The 21,146-nt window shown below is 42.8% G+C and overlaps 1 protein-coding gene across 6 annotated transcripts in view; it reads right to left on the minus strand.

The window, feature by feature from the left end:
* Window positions 1–21,146, minus strand: part of kat80 (katanin 80) — a 319,028-nt gene that overhangs the window by 99,140 nt on the left and 198,742 nt on the right. For all 6 annotated transcript variants that reach the window (XM_053784829.2, XM_053784828.2, XM_053784830.2 and 3 more), the window contains one exon: window positions 19,517–19,647. In XM_053784829.2, the coding sequence (XP_053640804.1) occupies window positions 19,517–19,647 (131 nt within the window). The remainder of the gene's footprint in view (window positions 1–19,516; window positions 19,648–21,146) is intronic.

Consider the following 21,146-nt stretch of genomic DNA (forward strand, 5'->3'; position numbering starts at 1 on the left):
TTTCTTGGGTATTTTAAATCATTACCTATTTCATAAATTTTGGATATTTCCTCATCTATGAACTCAGGACTACAAATTCGTAAAGCTCTCAAAAACATTGATGAGAAAACAGAGTTTGACTATCTTGATGCGAGGAATAATAGTGGACATAGGAACAGTTATTTGTAGGTTTTCTGTAAATTTTAAATTCGAATTCATTATTACCCTTAATAATTAAAACATCTAGAAAAGGCAATGAGTTATTTTCTTCAAACTCAACAGTAAAGTTTATAGAATGGGCTAAGTTATTTAATTTTCCAAGGAAATGGTGTATATCTACATTTTTGGGCATAAGACAAAATATCAACATATCTGAACCATTTAGCTCTGTTTACTGTGATCTTATTGCATATACATATATATATATACATTATATATATACATATATATATACATTATATATATACATATATATAATTATATATATATATACACATATATATATATATACATTATATATATATACATTATATATATATATATATATATATATATATATATATATATATATATATATACATTATATATATATATATATATATATATATATATATATATATATAAACACACGACGTTGCCAAAAAGGAGAGAGAGGGGGTAAGGGGGGGGGTAAGATTACTGGTCACACGTAGGTTGAGTCTTGGAAGTACCAGACGCAACACACCTGCCTTCCTGGATACACCTTGATCGTTAACTATCCAGGTATACCTTGATCACGAACTACCCAGGTATATCATGATCATTGACTACCCAGGTATACCCGAGTAGTTATCGCAGGTATACCTTAATCATTAACTACAAAGGTATACCTTAATCGTTAACTACCCAGGTATACCTTAATCGTTAACTACCCAGGTATACCTTAATCGTTAACTACCCAGGTATACCTTGATTAAATACCCATATATCTTAATCGTTAACTATCCCTGAATACCTTGATTGCCCGTGCACACCATCAGTACCCATGTACACCTTGGTAATTACCTGTACACACAACAACCACATAATTCACGCTGTTTAAATTCCTAATGGTTAGTGATTCTCACAAGATCCTATAAATTCCTAAATGTTATTAACCACTTACACAAGCAACAAGAAGCCATTTAAAAATGTCTACTTGTATTTACATCTCTGACGGTTTCTTGTGAATATTAAAACCAGCACTGGAAACACCGTAACTGCAGTAACCTTCGTGGCCATGCTGAGGGTCTTAATAAACCGGACTGTATAGTCCTTGTGGCTTAGCGCTTCTTTTTTGATAATAATAATAATAATAATTAATAAACCGGAAGACTAATTCATTAACCATGCTTTGCTAAAATAGTATAAATTAAAAACCACAAGTAAACTAAATTGTAATATTTTGTGACTGAATTTATCTCTTTTAAGGACTCATCACGACTGTGCCAGTTCAAAACTTTTTTTTGTTACCACTGTAACTTAGCTTACCATTACATGGGTGACTAATCGCTGGACACATCTGTGTCTGAGCTTCTGACTACCTATCAACCACATGATGGGTATGGTGTACATAAAGCTATTAAACCAGGGGTTCCCAACCTAAGGTGCACACACCCACGAGGGGTGAGAGATTGCATTTCAGGGGGTGCGACAGTCTTAATGAAAAGCACAATTCTGTTTATTTTACCAAAAACTATTTTAATTGCTCAAATTATATTTGCATTTTATGTACTGTATTAAAACTTAGTTTTTGAGTTTAATTTGTTCACCCGCAGTATTGTATTTGGTTCCTTGGGGTGCGGGGCATAGAAAAGGATGGGAACCCCTATATTAAACTGACCCGCTGATAGAGTTGACGTAGAAGCACCCGGAGTCAAGATGAGGGTCTTGAACTAACAAACTGGCAGCTAAGATGAGGGGTCTTGATGAACTGACAAACTGACTGTGGGTCATCTGACATAGTGACTTCCGGGTCCTTGACTCGAACAGTACGAGAATTAATAGACACCGATAACAGTTAATTAAGGCTATTACAAAGTCAGTAAATATGCTATGAAGCGCCATTACGAACGTTGCATGACACCTCTCATAACAAGGTCGTCAAGTAACGACCTCAACCTTCACCCACTTGCTTATCTACAAAACTGGCAAATATTTTGTATTCTTGTGGAAACATGCGAAAATGAAAAAGATAGCGAGCGATAAATGAGGGGGTTTGGGAAAGAGCAAGACACGGTTATATGAATGAAAGGGAGAAATGGGAGTAGAATATGGGAAGGGAGGATAAGAGTGTGCAAGAAGAGGTCGGGAAGTTGAGTGGGTAGGAACAGTAGTAATGAAGACGGAAGGAGAATAAGGTGACAGAATAACGGAAAAACAAGTTGATGGGAAGATGGTGTCACCCAGAGGGGATGGGGGTGGAGGGGGAGTAGTGGGGGTGAAGATGACCTAATATTACAGAGGTGTTGAGCGTAATGTGGGTCAATCAATGACCCCCCAGGGTGAGTAGGTGCACCAGAAACCTGCTCCTGAAAACCTACTGCTCCAGGCTCTGTTACCAGGACCTTAAGAGTCTGGAACAACCACCAGCTTCCTTTACCACCACACTACCATTACCTACCACCAGCCCACTGAATACACTTCAATACTTGTTTGCCCAAGTCCCCTTCACCAACATTTATCAGCTCCCCTTCAACCACACTTACACATTTACACTCACTTCCACACACAACCAAGCTCACTTCCTGCCACCCTGACTAATGACCCTCATAAAGCACGACTCCCTGCCCCCACCCCAGTCCACTTAGATATAAACGAAGTCTTTCTTCCCACACTGTGACCGTCTACAAGTATACTGTGTGATAGCAACATCTAAGGCCCCTTCCACTCCCTCCAAGGCATCAGAAACTGCTGAGCTGGAAAATATCAAGAGAGCCTTCACAGCTTGTATAAACTTAGTCATGCACCTAAATAACTAAGAGTGCTATAAGTACCTAGAACTGTACTCCTTAGAATGTAAGCGAAAGATGCAGTTTAATCTACACCTGAAGAGACTGGAGGGATTGGTCCTAAATCTGCACACCTAAATTTAGAGGCTTGGCAGAAGGTGCAGCTTACCTCCAATGAAAAGCATAGAGAAGTTAATAAGTATTAAGAGATAACGACTCTTTTACAACCTCCCTATCTTCAAGAGGGAACTTGACAGATTCCTTAAGATTGTTCCTGATCAGCCGGGCTGTGATGAATACGTTGAACTGCAAGCGGCGGGCACTAACAGCTAGATCAATCAGGCCAACAACAAGGAGGCTGACCTGGGACTGGGCCGCGGGGGCGCTGACCTCCGTAAGAGACTCCAAGTATAGCATCAGTGTGAGAACAGCGGCACAATACGGTTTTCCACAATGTATCATCAGAGGTATATCAAAGTGTGTCGGGTGTGTCTACGGATGTAGCATATCTTGACTAATAAAAAAAGTTACAAAAGTAAGAAACATGTGAAAGTGGAACGCTCCAGTGATGTGATATTAAGGCCGCTCTAGCATTGTGGCTGGTATAGTGACACTGCAGCAAGGTGCTCTCCCTCACCTGCACACCACACATACTCCAGGGGAAAAAGGAAGCGGGGACGAAGGGAGGAGGAATCATGGAGGGAAAGCAGATAAGGTAAGGAGGGGGAAGCAGGGAAGGAGAGGGAGGGGGAAACATGGAAGGTAAGTGAGGGGAAAGTCAGAGTGAGAGGGAGGGAAGGTGACGAGGAAGACAATAACAGGACACGGACTCAAGCTCCACTGGACCTTGACTTGTCACACTTGTTACGTATTACTGTCTTGACCTACCTATCTACCTACTGTACTGTCTAACCTTCCTCCCTCCCAACCTCCATCTCTCTCACCCTATACCACACCCGTCTCACTTGCTATACAAGTTACAACCTTCTATAACACCTATTGCAATCATCACACCCGTCTCACTTGTTATACCTGTCATGCCTGCTCCTCATTTCAAGTCCAGACGGTCATGTCTCTGGTGACACCCTTAGGAATTAACACACCAAATTCAATTAATTCCAGTGTACATGACCTCTTGGGAGATGGTTGCACCACACCATAAACATACTGTCACACACAGGCTTGAAAATGAGTTGAGTTGGGATTACTCTTAGCTTGTAAAACAATCCCCAAGGTATGAACACTTAAGTAAATAACTCTGGATACACCGCAGTGTGAGGCTACCCAGAGCTACATGATAGTGTGGGAACAAAATCTCGTTAGATTTTTCTGTCATATTCCATCACGCAAGATGAGTTGCATACATGAAGTAATTAAATAAGTCAGCCTTAGCTGGGAGACGTCATCAGGGTAATGAGGTTATCGTCAAACATTCCACCAGGCTTCAGTAGCTACAGCAGCTTTTTAAAGGTTTCGTTCCAGTAGAGCTAGTGTTAAGTTTATTTAAGAATTACCATCTCTCTGATGTGTCACTGACACATCAAACAACGCGTACCAAACGTAAGAACACTGAAAATGGGAACAAGGTGAAGAACAACACTAAAACTCCACTCCGTACAAAGACCCAAACAAAAATACAAGAGCTCACAGACTGTGAATTCAAATTAGTAATTAACATACACAAATACCAGACCAATCCTCGAGGATGCAGGACCCGTGAGCAAGCTGGCATCTGATCAAACTCGTACAGACGTATAAGAAAAACCATGTACTTACAGGAACTGATAGTGTTCTTATGGAGAGAAGGAAATGCGAAGATCAGAAATGAAAGCTACGAAACAGACGAACTGCGGACATTAGTGTTTTTTTTTTTTTTCAGACGAAATGCAAACAGTCATTTTTATTGGAAACGTGATCAAGGTCCCAGGATCGAAACGTTTCCAACAGACTGTCCTAGTGTTTGCATTTTGAGTCTATTACAACTACTTGTGTATATCACATACCCTGTTTACCAGTATTTTCAATATCAGACAAAAATAGGAGAGTGGCATGAACCGGATGTGGAAGTGGTGGATGACAGCACTTTAGAAAGTTTTTAGAGTAGAGCAAACAAGTCTGAAGAAGCCAGAAACCAGCAATGGCAGTCAACGAAACTTATGAAGTGAGACCAGGAGCGAGGAATCGACCCCCCGCGCGTACACCTGATGATTACACAACACCATGGACCGGAATAAAACAGATGGAGGAGAATGTCTAGATAAAACAACGATTCCAGCAAAATCTCGTCAAAGATTAATTAATGAGGAAGAACCAGTTCAAAGAAGAGGTAAGAGGCAAACTAAACACAAGGCATCGAACGTAAATAGAAGCATAGTAAGCAACTAAGATTCAGAGGCGGAGCCAGGAACTAAACCTCAACCTTCTCCTTGCAAGCACAAAAATAAATTCGCACTCTTCCCCAAAGCTCAAGATATTTTATTTTTCCAAAGAAAGTGAAAAATGACAGACAAGAATGTATCACTGGAAACGGTACCTACATTAACACGCACCTATCAGAGAGCTACAAGGACGTATTAGACTTGAGTCAACCCGCTAAAAATTTTGCTACACTAAGATTTTATCTTCACGAACAATGAAAAACAAATCAGACACATCACAAACATAATACACTGAGAACACAATGTCATGAAAGTTTTTCACAACAAAAAAAATATAATGCTGCAATCCAAAGACGCCTCCAGTGAGTGGGACGCTGGAGTAAGTTGAACACAACAACAGGGGAAATATCCTGGATAATATAAAAAGAAACGCGGAAGCCTTGGAAAATCATCCTCAGCACTAACTCAGGAAAATCATGGAAACCTTAAAATTGTTCCAGCAATAACTACCATATCCAGTGATAATAGGTTGAGTCGTGGACCTCTGATGTAACAGTGTTCTCTAATTGCTTATTGCACCCCCGTTTTGCAATGAATTTATTCTATACTTCATCTCTTATTTTTAACTCCAGTATGTTAGGGTAGTTTGTAGATTAGGGACCCGACCCTCAAGTATTTACTATTTAATATATATTATCAGCAATATAATTTTCTCTATCGCAGAGAGTACATTCTGAACACTTCAAAGCTTCTCTAAGAGTTTAGATGTGTTATTAATTCAACGTGGGAAGCAAAAGTGTTTTCTATATTCTTTAGCTCCTATATATCTCTTGACTTGAAAAATGCTACAAGCACAAGACAACATTCAATAATCTAGGAAAACAATAGCTTGAAGAATACCAACAATAGGGTGACGCCTTTCATTTTGGCATTGCACCCTATTATTTGAAGAATACCAACAATAGGGTGACTCCTTTCATTCTTGCAATGTAACCTATAATTTTCCTGGCCTTGGCTGCGTTTGCTTTATTGAGCTCTCAACACGACAGGCCGTCTGACATTATTAGTCATAGGTCTTTTACTTATTTTATACGTTACATGAAGGTATGGCTGTATTTTGTATCCTGTATTTGTATTGAGCTCGTTGTCTCCATATCAAAGCAGTTGGAACTAGTCACCTATAAACCATGTTTTTCTTTGGCAAGTGGATGACACTATTGACTGTAGTGTTTTTGTCTTCTACTGACGTACTTGTCATTCTTACTTTGGAAATTCCAGAAACCTAACTCCACTCCACTCCACTCCGACCCATTTCATTCTCTTCTTACCAAGCAAATCTAAATATTTCCCCTCATCTTCCTCACCCTCTTCCCACTCACCCCCTTCTACGTGCTAAAATCTACTTCCCCTTCCCCCCACTCGCTGCCCTCCCTTGATCACCAAGGGCTAGATGTCACGTGCTGACCTTGTCGTGTTATGAACATGGTCCATATTCCTCCCCACGCTTCAGTTTACCCCCCCCCCCCCCAACACAACTCTGACACCTTTTCCAGTTCCAACACAACCCCCACCCCCTCAAACCTGAACTAAACCCCTTTCTTTTAACATACCTATGACCAGCTTCGAGAATGTTTCTACCCTCGCAACCCAGCCTGAGACCAGACTTCTCTCTCTGGTCTGTTCAACCCGGCTATTACTATTACAATGCCCACTGGTCCAACTATCCATCAAAGTCTGGTTGATCTGGCACTTGATGCAGATCAGTTTCCTCATGAAAACTTCAACATTTGTTCCGGCAATATTTCTGATGCCTGCTGTTAGTACAACAAATAGTCTGATTAAGGACGTTGATGAAGCTTTTTCTTATCGTGCCCACGGCGCCCCTGCTTTTCACTGGGGTCTTTTACACTTCCAATCTCTCCTACTCTAGAACGTTGTTATAGCAGCGTCTACGTTCAGGACTAGGTCCTCAAATTTGCAATTAATTATACAAGTCACCTAAACTGCTTTCATTTTTTCACCGCCAAGTGAAGGTATCAAATGCTTTGACTGGCTGTAAGGTGGTTCAAGACCTTGTATGTTTGCAAATACAAATGTTATATTATGTGGTGGTGTTAATATCTGTGTCTCTGATAAGAACATAAGAATAAACACTACAGCAGGCCTACTGGCCCAGACTAGGCCAATAGGACGACAGCCTCTGGGTTTGTTCTGCGCAAATATTATGCTTAATGTTGCTTTTGTAATGGTACTTCAATAATCAAACTGTAATTATTTACCAAGAATGCACCGTTCATATCGTACATACTGATAATAAAATTCTTAGTTATTATTGTTGAAGCGGTGCCAGGAGCCATGACTCGACCCCTGCAAACACAACTAGGTGAGCTTAATCCGGCCAACACAAATAACTAAGCACATCAGTAGCGGAGCTACACAGCATGCACTATGAAGACAGAAATAAGGAACGAATCTAAAAACTTTGGGTTCACTTTGGAAAAAAAGGCTTAGAGGGGGTAATATTACTATGAAGTAAAAGATACTCAAGGGTAATAATAGAAAAGGAAGTAAAGAACTCTGACCCATCACATTCAGCACTTTTGTCATCAAAATTTGTATATAATCATAAATACTAACACTCGTAACCAAAAATCTTCCACAAAAAAAAAAAGAAAACCACAAACAGGCAAACAAGGCAAAACATATGCCATCACGCTACGTTAAAATATCCAGCACCAATTAAAAAAATGCACTAAATCGTTTACAAAATTCCCCAGTGTCCTGACGAGTATCCTCATTATGTAAACCAAGACTTAGTCGAGAGGCAGAGTTAAGAGTTTGCCCACGGGAGCACATGGCTATTAGCAAGTGGATCATATAGCGCTAAGAGTATATGTATCAGTAATGTAGTACTGGGTGCCCCTTGTATTAGTTTACTATTAACCATCATGTCTATGTATGCAATATTTATGTACGACTCGTATAACCATTGCGCATCAGCGCCCGAGTGCTAGATCAGGTCAGTTTAAATCCTGAAGTGACAGCGTGTGGATGTTACACATTTTCCCGTACAATAAACAGAACATAACTCATCTATTTACTCTCCATCAATCTGACGAGGCCAGGCATGCCCTATTAGCAGGCATGATATAGGAGGCTCGATCCTCCGTCCATTAAGATCCACTTATGTCCTGTCGAACCTGCATAGCTTGTTCCTTGGTGCTAGTGCCCACCGAGCCTACACCTTCCTATGGAGTTACCGTGAGGTAGAAGTTTCCTCAGAGGGAGGTCAATATAACAGCCTTCACTTTACCATCAGTCCGTTCATTACCCGGTCTCTCAACATGGCTCAGACACACACACAAAAAAGTATCTACATGCTTGTCGGGCATTGATTCAGACTAACCACTCCTGGATCTTCTGAACCAGAGGATGGACCCAGGCACATTGGGCCAGAGCCAACAAAGCAGTCTTAGTACAGTGAACCTGGAGGCCGACAATCAGTAGGAGAGTAGCAGCTCTGCAGTAAAAAAAAAGACCTGCTTGGTAACTTGGCATAAAACAAGTTTTTTTATTTTCAACGATTACTACAAAGTCAACCCTAATCTCACTGTTCGAACCGTCAGTAAAGATCTTGCTCCTCGAAGTATTAACCAAATCAAGCTTAAGAAGATTAGCCCAGGCCATCTCATCACCGGAGCCAGACACTGGGAAATCACCATCCACTGCTTACAAAGATGCACCTCAGCCAACTGATAAGGGCAGCAAAGAACTGACTGAAGCGCGAGATTCAGAGCTAAAGTAGCATAGGTAAAAAAAAAAACCAGCTGAGCCATAGGTATGTTAGGAAGCACGTTTTCATTTCTTGTGGTTACTGAGACGTGAAATAAACCAGTGCTGTAGTGAGAGCATTGAAGAAATTAACAGAAGCTGGAAGTGAAGCCCTGGAGTAGTATACTTAGTGCTAGTGTTGCTATTCGACCAGTACTGATTGTGTTTTCTCTCTCCCCCTCAAGAGTTCAGTGTAATTTTCCTGTAAAATGGTATGGTAATACCGACAAGATGTGGAAAAGACACACTTATGTACAGTTCAAGTCATTTAATTGTTTTGAACTGTACACAAGTGTGTTTTTCCACATTCCCTCTACCATCATGCTGTTTTGGTGTTACAATACTAAATGATTAAGCAATTATGTGAATATCCTTATACTCGGTTTCTGCATTAATATACCAAATGTATTATGTATTCTCTTTTATCTTTATTTAGAATTATCTCCATGAAGTATTTTAATTAAGTGCATTGTTAATGTACTTTAATGAGGTAAACTAAGTTGATTACCCAGAGGAGTTGAGAGAAGTCTCTGCCTTTCTCTTGGTGGAGTGACCAGTGGTAAAATAAATGGTGTTATTTAAAAAAAAGGAAGGTAAGTGGTTCGAGTAAGGAGGCTCATTCACACTCCTTTGTAACTTGACTTCTTAGGTGAATCTTTAAGTGACCACTAAAATGGTATTTACTGCTGGAAGTGAATGCGAGTGTCAGTGAATCGACATTCTCATCCACCTCTGGTATGACAAGGAACCAGTAATCAACAGCAAGGGAATGCAGTGCATAAGGCGACGGTTACATCAATATCAATCTCAGCTGTTCCACGAAACTAAACTTCAATTACCTAAACAGCTTTACAGGGAATCGACGTAATTTAGTTTGGCAATCGTAGTGCAACCAAGGTAGGCCATTCATTTACAAACAGAGCCGAAGAGTGTGTATAAATCACCCAGGAGGTGTGATAAAAGATTCAGACTGACAATTCTACAGTAGCTTTAAAATGTCTTCAAGGTAGTTATGACGGACCCCCAAGAGGTACCTACAACACTTCACTCAAGGGTGAGGAGGAGCAGGAACTGGAGCTCAACCCTTGACCAGAAAAAGGCCGTGAAGGGAAATTACTTAAGGTATCAGCAATAAAACTGACACTTAGATTAGCACTTCTAAATAACTGAAGTGATGAAGTCAATACTTAAAACACAACTGTGAATGGAACACTACACACTCCCTCGCTGGCTCTTAATAAAACATTATATCAGTATAAACACGTTACACAAGGCGTGTGTGCTTGGTACAGTGTTCCGGAGCAAATAAAACACCCGTGGCGTTAAAGCAGCACCAACGACAGGAGTGGTAGAGGCACAAAAAAAAAACTTCAACCAACATTAAACCGGTTACGAGCAACCAGAGAAGCCTGGCGCTCCTCTCTGCCCCACCACACAACCATAAGACTGATAACGTCAGCGGTAGATTCTTGTATCGCTCAGCTTATCGTAGACAATACACGCTACGTCGAGACTCTTTATTATCAGCTTATCGCAAACCGTGGTGGCAATGTTTCGTTCCATCTTCTGTGGCGTCCATAACAAGAACTAGGAGGGGGGAAAAAAAGTCAGAATTAAAGTAACACGTAGATCTTGTTTTCCTGGGTGGATGAACTGGTTGAATCACTAATTCGTTCGTGCATTATTTCGTGTGTGTGTGTGTGTGTGTGTGTGTGTGTGTGTGTGTGTGTGTGTGTGTGTGTGTGTGTGTGTGTGTGTGTGTGTGTGTGTGTACTCACTCACCTAGTTGTAGTCACCTAGTTGAGGTTGCAGGGGTCGATTCCTAGCTCCTGGCCCCGCCTCTTCACTGGTCGCTACTAGGTCACTCTCCCTGAGCCGTGAGCTTTATCATACCTCTGCTTAAAGCCATGTATGGATCCTGCCTCCACTACATTGCTTCCCTAACTACTCCACTTCCTGACTACTCTGTGGCTGAAGAAATACTTCCTAACATCCCTGTGATTCATCTGTGTCTTCAACTTCCAACTGTGTCCCCTTGTTGCTGTGTCCGATCTGTGTGTCTGTGTGTATGTGTATGTGTGTGTGTGTGTGTGTGTGTGTGTGTGTACGTACTCGCCTAGTTGTACTCACCTAGTTGAGGTTGCAGGGGTCGAGTCCAAGCTCCTGGCCCCGCCTCTTCACTGGTCGCCACTAGGTCACTCTCCCTGAACCATGAGCTTTATCGTACCTCTGCTTAAAGCTATGTATGGATCCTGCCTCCACTACATCTCTTCCCAAACTATTCCACTTCCTGACTACTCTGTGGCTGAAGAAATACTTCCTAACATCCCTGTGATTCATCTGTGTCTTCAGCTTCCAACTGTGTCCCCTTGTTGCTGTGTCCGGTCTCTGGAACATCCTGTCTTTGTCCACCTTGTCAATTCCTCTCAGTATTTTGTAAGTCGTTATCATGTCCCCCCTATCTCTCCTGTCCTCCAGTGTCGTCAGGTTGATTTCCCTTAACCTCTCCTCGTAGGACATACCTCTTAGCTCTGGGACTAGTCTTGTGGCAAACCTTTGCACTTTCTCTAGTTTCTTTACATGCTTGGCTAGGTGTGGGTTCCAAACTGGTGTCGCATACTCCAATATGGGCCTAACGTACACGGTGTACAGGGTCCTGAACGACTCTTTATTAAGATGTCGGAATGCTGTTCTGAGGTTTGCCAGGCGCCCATATGCTGCAGCAGTTATTTGGTTGATGTGCGCTTCAGGAGATGTGCCTGGTGTTATACTCACCCCAAGATCTTTTTCCTTGAGCGAGGTTTGTAATCTCTGGCCCCCTAGACTGTACTCCGTCTGCAGTCTTCTTTGCCCTTCCCCAATCTTCATGACTTTGCACTTGGTGGGATTGAACTCCAGGAGCCAATTGCTGGACCAGGTCTGCAGTCTGTCCAGATCCCTTTGTAGTTCTGCCTGGTCTTCGATCGAATGAATTCTTCTCATCAACTTCACGTCATCTGCAAACAGTGACACCTCAGAGTTTATTCCTTCTGTCATGTCGTTCACAAATACCAGAAACAGCACTGGTCCTAGGGCTGACCCCTGTGGGAACCCGCTGTTCACAGGTGCCCACTCTGACACCTCGCCACGTACCATTACTCGCTGCTGTCTTCCTGACAAATATTCCCTGATCCATTGTAGTGCCTTACCTGTTATCCCTGCTTGGTCCTCCAGTTTTTGCACTAATCTCTTGTGTGGTACTGTGTCAAACGCCTTCTTGCAGTCCAATAAAATGCAATCCACCCACCCCTCTCTGTCTTACTGCTGTCACCTTGTCATAGAACTCCAGTAGGTTTGTGACACAGGATTTCCCATCCCTGAAACCATGTTGGGTGCTGTTGATGAGATCATTCCTTTCTAGGTGTTCCACCACTCTTCTCCTGACAATCTTCTCCATGATTTTGCATACTATACATGTCAGTGACACTGGTCTGTAGTTTAATGCTTCATGTCTGTCTCCTTTTTTAAAGATTGGGACTACATTTGCTGTCTTCCATGCCTCAGGCTGTCGTAGGGGTTCTTAAATGGAGATATCGAGGGTTGAAGGTAGACACACTTGTTGGATGGTAACGATATATATTGTCAGACTTAGATGATGGGAGATGGAGCCCAGCCTTGCCGTGTTCTAGCCTGGATGATCTACCGCCGACTGAGGCCGAGGCAGAGGTACGAACGTACACATGCGCATCCCATGACGTCACACAAAGTCACAGGCCTAAAAGGGATCTCCTATCTAAAGCACATGGATGATACTATATGCTATGCTATATAACACAGGGATCAGCAACTATGCTGACAAGGCAATCTCCCTGTTTCGATAGATGTATTGAATATTGTTGCTAGGGGTACACATAGCGCCTCTGCTCCCTCTCTCAGGACCCATGGAGAGATGTTATCTGGCCCCATTGCCTTTGAGGTATCTAGCTCACTCAGAAGCCTCTTCACTTCTTCCTCGGTTGTGTGTACCGTGTCCAGCACCTGGTGATGTGCCACACCTCTCCGTCCCTCTGGAGCCCCTTCTGTCTCCTCTGTGAACACTTCTTTGAATCTCTTGTTGAGTTCCTCACATACTTCACGGTCATTTCTTGTTGTCTCTCCTCCTTCCTTCCTTAGCCGGATTACCTGGTCCTTGACTGTTGTTTTCCTCCTGATGTGGCTGTATAACAGCTTCGGGTCAGATTTGGCTTTCACTGCTATGTCGTTTTCATATTGTCGTTGGGCCTCCCTTCTTATCTGTGCATATTCGTTTCTGGCTCTACGACTGCTCTCCTTATTCTCCTGGGTCCTTTGCCTTCTATATTTCTTCCATTCCCTAGCACACTTGGTTTTTGCGTGTGTGTGTGTGTGTGTGTGTGTGTGTGTGTGTGTGTGTGTGTGTGTGTGTGTGTGTGTGTGTGTGTGTGTGTGTGTGTGTGTGTGTGTGTATCTGTGTGTGTATCTGTGTGTGTATCTGTGTTTGTGTCTGTCTGTCTGTCTGTCTCTCTCTCTCTCTCTCTCTCTCTCGGGACACAGTGACCATGAGAAGCGTCAACAGGACAGGTACACACACACACACACACACACACACACACACACACACACACACACACACACACACACACACACACTAGTGGCTGAGCTTCAAGGTAAGTGGCCACTGTGACGTCAGGAGGCACAAACATCTCCGGTGTTGGGTATTATCAACACTGCCAGAAACTCTGCCCCACATTTCATCCCGTTTCAAACAAACAGTTGTCACTGGCAATCGTCAAACACATCAGGCAGGTCTCTGGGTGGGAAGGGAGAGGAGGGGGGGTTGAAGAAAGGAGAGGTGGGAGAGAGGCAGAAAGGGCAAGGAATAGAGAGTGGGAAGGGAAAAAGAGAGGTTGTTTTGTAGACATGTTGCCTCCCTCTTTTCCCGTGGCTCCTGGAGGATCCACAACAGACATCTGCAGTTGCTTCCGGAGGTCAGCGCACCAGACCAGACCTCCTGGTTGCTAGCCTGATCGATCAACCTGTTAGTGCCCGCCGCCCGCAGTCTAACGTATGCACCACAACCCGGCTGATCAGGAACTGTTTTGAGGAGAACAAAAACAGCACAAGCGCCAGTATTAAACAGAAGAAAACAGTAGTAACAGCAGCAACAAAAACATCAGCATCAGAAGCATAACAAAAGCACTGCATTCTTGAACAGCAGCATCAGGAGCAGGAACAACAGCAAAAGCAACATCAATAGCAGGAGCAAGAACAGAAGCAGCATCAGGAATAACAGCAATAGCATCAGGAACAACAGTAGCAGCATCAGCAGCACAACAACAGGGTACCACCCTCACTCTCCTCCTCCATCTCGGGAGAAACCAGCTGGAGGCGTTATTTCCCAATAATTAAACCACCTGCGACCTCCACCTAAGACATCCACGTATCGTTGTTCCTGCCACTCACAACACCCAAGGAGCCACAATTTCCTCCCCTCTATAACCTCTTTACCAGTACCACTACTACCACCACAACTACCACAACTACCACCACCACAACTACCATCACCACCACTACTACCACCGCCTCCACCACTACTACTACCACCACCATCACTACTACTACTACCACCACTACAACTACCACCATAACCACTACCACTACTACTACCACCACCACCACTACTACCATCACCCCCACCACTACTACCACCACCACCACTACTACTACCACCATAACCACTACTACCACCACCACTACTACCACCCCCACCACTACTACTACTACCACCATAACCACTACCACCACCACCACTATTACCACCACTACTACCACCACCACCACCACCTCGCACAATTATGAGAGCATCTTGGCTGAGGAACAATTACAGACACAGCCACTTATCCTGAAGGTGAGAGCTTGCACAGGGAACCTGGTCTCATTGTCTACATTCAAAAGAGGCGGAGAATTACAGTTTGCTTAATATGACTTTCCAAATGTATCTTAGACAGCTGAATGGGAAGCTGTCAAGAAAGATGAGTAGCTTCTTAGACAGGAGGATCTGATTTCTTTTGCTGGTAAGAACATAAGAACATAATTGTAATAATCTGTGAACGATGAGCGGAAAAAGGGATAAAATTAAAGATAAAAGTTGAGGCAGACATGAAGAGTTCAAACCCAATTTCCTTTGCTAAAGGATGATTGTAGATCGGTTATCTACAAGGAAAGACGTATCAATAATGAGCTTATTAACTGGAGACAGTACAAGATGAGGTGATCAGTCCCTTAGTTCTAAAGGTGTTCTCCACATCAGTCTTGATGAAAGATTTATCAAGACTAAGATTGAGAACACTTTCTACAAGTGTGTGATAAATGGTTTTGAAAACCGACAAGTTGAAGATTGAGACCCTTATGCAACATATGGGAATCTTTATGAAGTAAACGTTTCACCACACAATGGCGAGGAACTGAGGGACTGATCACCTCAAACTCCTCTCCTTACCAGTTTCTGCTTTATATCGGACTGATAAAGCCACTGTATGGCGAAACGTTTCCTTAATAAAGATTCCCATATGTTGCATAAGTGTCTCAATCTTCAACTTTCTACAAGGCTGAGGGACTTGTTGCTTTACCTTCTGAAGTCCCCGGTTAACAAGCTCTGTACTGAAGCTACGGAACGGTGAAACACCGTCAAAATAAAGATAAGCAGATGTTGCACTTGTGTAACTGGTCAAGAAGATGCATGTAAACAAAACCTATAACTTGTGAGGATAAGAATATACTCATTGTCAGACTCACAGGTTAAATATATGGACATGAATATTTTTTGAGATATGAAGAGTATAGTGTCTTTGAGGCTGGAATGGAGGATATAGTTAACATTAGATAACACCATGTCATATAGTGAGAGCAACCCAATTATCAGCTCAGCTCTAGAAAATAAACGATTTTAGCATATAAAGAACAAAAAGGCACAATACCGTGACTGAAATAATATATAAGTAACCCGCACACAAGTGAACACAATTATATTTATGTTATCACAAACCACTGACATTACTGACAGAGATCCCAATGGTGCATTTGGGTATGAAGATGAGTTAGCAATTAACTAATGTTAAGGTTACCTGGTATATATTGTTGGCTGGAAAAGCCTGGATGATTTCTATGGTAGACATGATATGTATGCATGGGATGGGATACATTTTTATGTGACACGAGTGATAACGTTAGCTAGTTCAGTAGAAGGGGCCGTCAATGGATGGTTTCTGGCTTTAAACTGATAGAAGGTAAATGTACGAGTGTGTGGGGGATGAAATGTTTGTCGCACTACTGACGCAAGAAACAAATATAAATGCCAAAAGAAGTGTACTCTAAACTCATACCACTAAAAAAGAAAATGGAAAAGAGACTCCCTCTACAGACGGAGACGAAAAATTACATAAAATAATCATAAAACTGAGTGTATCGTGGTAAACACGGGAGAGAGAATACAAAGCCAGGAGTGAAACAAAGTAATCCCAAATATTTTTTGGATTCTTAAAATCAAGGAAAAAAAAAATTAGAATCCTTGCTGAAAGAGAAGAAACCTTCACTAAAAAATATGCTACAAGGAGAGTTGGTCTGTATTTAAAGAGTTACTAACTGGAACAGAGTTACTTGAAATTATAAATGACGTAGTCCAGGCTGTAGCAGTGAAACTGAAACAATGAAACAACTTCCCGGAAGTTTAAAAATCATACTGAAAAATCAACACTACCTTGATAACCTTTCAAACTCACTCTCAAGCAGCCTGTTACATGGTGACTTCAATTTAAGGCACCTAAAACGGAAAATATAAAATATCATAATGGCAGAGGTACCAGGAGGCAGAATGGATAACAGTCATATATATACAAATAAACTGTTAGGATCGTGATTTAATTTACTTTAAATCGGCAGATAGCGGAACCTACCAGATAAGAAAATACTCCTCATCCTATATTTACAAATAAGGATCTGGTATGGAACATAATGGTGTTCAGAATAGCAAACTTGAACCCCAACGTAAATGAAGCTCAGCTTCACGTGCACAGTGTTCCTGACCAGGCCAACTTAAACACTCACTGTGCATTCAACAAATTCAATTTCAACAATATACACTAAATGGAGCCAAATAAACCATGACTTTCCTGAAGTAAGTTTGAGAGAAAGAGGAAAGTAACTTCGATTAAAAGTAGTGTTATGAGAGGATGAGCTCAATGCTATTAGAAGTATGCTCTAGGCACACGTTATGAAAAAAAAGAAGAAAATTAGAACGCGAGGATAAAGAATTACAGGACTTCTAAAAGGTTCCAGATTCAAGAATGAAAAGAAACACTGGTTAGAGAAATGGAAAAACCAAGTTCAAACTTAATATATCGCTGTCTAGGAGAGACAAAGGGAACAAAAAGTCGGTAAAATTGAAAGAAGCCCAAAATACTTCTTAGTGACAAGATCCAGAAAAAAAAAAAAAAAAAAAAAAAAACATCCCGTATCGAGCCCTTTCTTAAAGGTGATGGAACTTGAACTGTTGACAAGAAATGAGTGAAATACTGACGTGATAAAACTGCTCTACCATCAGTGGGCCGTTAATCGAACTAAAGATTTACAGTCCATATGAACTGTTCCACGAGACTTAAAAGTCCTTACTTGTGGTTACCAGCCTAGCAGGATAACCAGCACTACCTGTCTAACTAGCGGTGAGTTACGGTAGGTGGTGCATCACTACTCTCGCCAGTCACCACCATCAACGCTAGCGTTAAATCGATCATTGTATTCCTTGATATATAATGACCTTTTTTTTAATTTTAGATTGCAGTCTAACTTAGGTGCATTCTATTGCTTGCTTGGGTGCCCTATCTTGCTTGTTTGCTCATGTGTGTGTGTACTCGCAAGGGTTGCAGGCCTCCTCTTGAGAATGTCTTCGCCAGATGATCCGCTCTGTCGATACGCATCGGCTAGAGCAATGGAATACATATTCCAGCCCATTAAATAATGGGCCACCGCAATTCCAAGCGTTCCCCCACCACAAACATGAGCTGTGAGATGAAAGTATGTGAAATCGTTCAGATCATTAAAGCTGTACTCCCTGTCCCTGTAGCTATAGCGAGAAAGAGCCACCAGAAAGAACAAAAAGGTACAATACCGTGACTGGAACAATAGACAAATAACCGCACATAGGAGAGAGAAGTTTACGACGACGTTTCGGTCCGTCTTGGACCATTTACAAAGTCACACTAACACAAAAGAGGCCAGTATATATAGACGAGGGGAAACGAGGCACCATAATTAATACTTGGAAAATTGTGGAATGACTGGTTCCAAATCTCCATACTGAAATTGCTCCTTACGAGAAGTGCAACATGGTTCCAATGAGTAGGAAGAAGGGGAGGGAGAGAGATGGAGAAAGGTGAGAAGAAACGTGAGGTAAATCACAGGGTGAATTAAGGACAATAAAAAAATACAATAAATCCAGAATCATTCTTGCATTTACAACACCCCCCTCCCCCCACACCCACAACACTCACCCATAACTCTCTTACACACACAGCCTCCCCCCAAAATGGGTGTCCGCGACACGGAGGCGAGACACCACCATCAATATCATAACATCAATAACACTTACATCAATTATGCAGCAAGCACCAGGTTTCACAAAAGCTATACGTCACAACCTGACACGAAGAATGGTGAGGCCAGGGATGAAGAAGGTGGGAAGATAGGTAGGGAGGAAGGAAGGAAGGTGAGAGGGGAGGAAGACAAGAATGAAAGAAGGTGGGAAAGAGAGAGGAAGCAGGGATGAAGGGAAAGTAGGAAATCCAAGGCAGGAATGAAATAAAGGAAATATATAGTGAAAGACAGAAGGCATGGAGGTGGTAGATAGAGAGGGAGACAGGTAGAATAAGGAGTGCTGGAAGGGACAGATATTCAAGAAGACAGGTGGAGCAAGGAGGGAGGGGAAAGAGATGGAGAAGGACAAGAGGGAAAGTGAGGCAGGTATAAGAGACAGTTGAAGAAGAGAAGAAAGGAACGGAGAGATACATGCAAGAGTAGGAAGGGTGTAGACAGCGAGATAAGGAGAGAGATGGAAAAAGTATGGTGGGGAGAGACGGAGAAATGCATACAGAGGGAGATAGGTGGAAGAACAAAAAGTGAGGAAAATAAACAAAAGAGTACAATACACTGACTGGAACAATGCAAGAATAACCTGCAAATAGGAGAAAGAAACTGATGACGTTTCGGTCCGACTTGGATCTTTAACCAGCAGGAGGCTAAAGGCTGAGTTAATGGTTGAAGGCTGAGGGATGGGTTGAGGGTTGGAGGCTGTGGGTAGAGGGTACTCACCAGTATACAGTTGGGCTTGCCCACGGCCCACAAGTTGACCTTCTTGTCATCACCGCCGGTGACGAGGACGCGGCCAGACTTGTGCCCCAGTGCCAGGCAGTTGACGTTGGCTCCGTGTGCCACGAACTCTTCTGCAACAACAACAACAACATTAGCACTCGTGCATCAATATCCTGCACAATTCAATTTGCAATACTCGTAGCTATAATACACAGTATTAATGTGATGTATGTGAATGGCATGGATCATTACGTATATTACCACATACAAAAACATGTATCTAATTAACGACTTTAATCATAACCATAATTTTTAAAGGGGTGGTGGGGTAAGCCAGTGGAAGGCCTCGGTCAAATGACCAAAAGCTCCAGCTGCGGGTCATCATAAGACAGACCCGCGTCAGGAAACATTTGTTTTATTTCATGACACCTTACCTAATGTTATATTACCGTAGAGTTTATCCTAGTGAAGGGGGAGGGGCTGCCAGTGCCTGTGTGGGGCTACCAGTGCCTGTGAGGGGGGGCTGCCAGTGCCTGTGTGGGGCTACCAGTGCCTGTGAGGGGACTACCAGTGCCTGTGAGGGGGGGCTACCAATGCCTATTTGGGGGCTACCAGTGCCTGTGTGGGGCTACCAGTGGTTGTTTGGGGGCTGCCAGTGCCTGCGAGGGGGAAAGGGCTACCAGTGCCTGTAAGGGACCATTGACAACAAATTCCAACACTCACACAGAAGTCAATAGCCACTTACCTCACGCACCTTTCACCCCTCATTATCCTCCCCAGTGTTGGTACAAGGTCACCTAGCTGTTACATTCCTCACAGAAAGTTATAACAAGGTCACGTACTCGCTTCTCGTGATTAGGATGTTCACGTGAAGGTCACTCCCTCACCCTCCCCTGAAGGACTATCCCTTACCCTTCCATGAAGGTCTCTTTCACCCTGACCATGACCCACAAGAACCTCCCAGGGACACTTAACACGCATCGCCTTACTAATAATTCAAGTCGCTGCAAAATTCACCGAGGTAAAAAAAAAAAATGACAGCCGAAGTTCCTAGAGGACGGAAGGAGGAGAGTAGGACACAAGAGAACATAAGAAAATAGAATGGAAGGAGGTACGGAGAGAAAAGGGGAGGAAGGAAGGAATTAAGGGGGAGGAAGGAAGGAATTAAGAGGGAGGGAGGGATGAAAAGGGGTAAGAAGTAGAGAAGGAGAGAGAGATATACCTTTAACTTTGTTAAATTTCGAGAGTTTTCCCCTCCCCACTCTTGCAGCCTGGTCCTACCTGGAGGGTATTCCGGGGATCAACGCCCCCGCGGCCCGGTTCACGACCAGGCCTCCCGGTGGATCAGGGCCTGATCAACCAGGCTGTTACTGCTGACCACACGTAGTCCAATGCACTAATCATACCCCGGCTGATCCGGCACCGACGAAGTATCTGTCCAGCTCCCTCTTGAAGGCAGACAGAGGCCTACTGGTAATTTCCCTTATGGATGGTGGGAGGCTGTTGAGCAGTCTTGGGCCCCGGACACTTATGGTATTTTCTCTTAGTGTACCAATGGCGCCCCTACTTGTCATTGGGGGTATTTTGCACCGCTTGCCCAGTCTTTTGCTTTCGTAGGGAGTGATGTGTG

The sequence above is a fragment of the Cherax quadricarinatus genome, chromosome 51 (assembly GCF_038502225.1).
Source record: "Cherax quadricarinatus isolate ZL_2023a chromosome 51, ASM3850222v1, whole genome shotgun sequence".
Lineage (NCBI taxonomy): Eukaryota > Metazoa > Arthropoda > Malacostraca > Decapoda > Parastacidae > Cherax > Cherax quadricarinatus.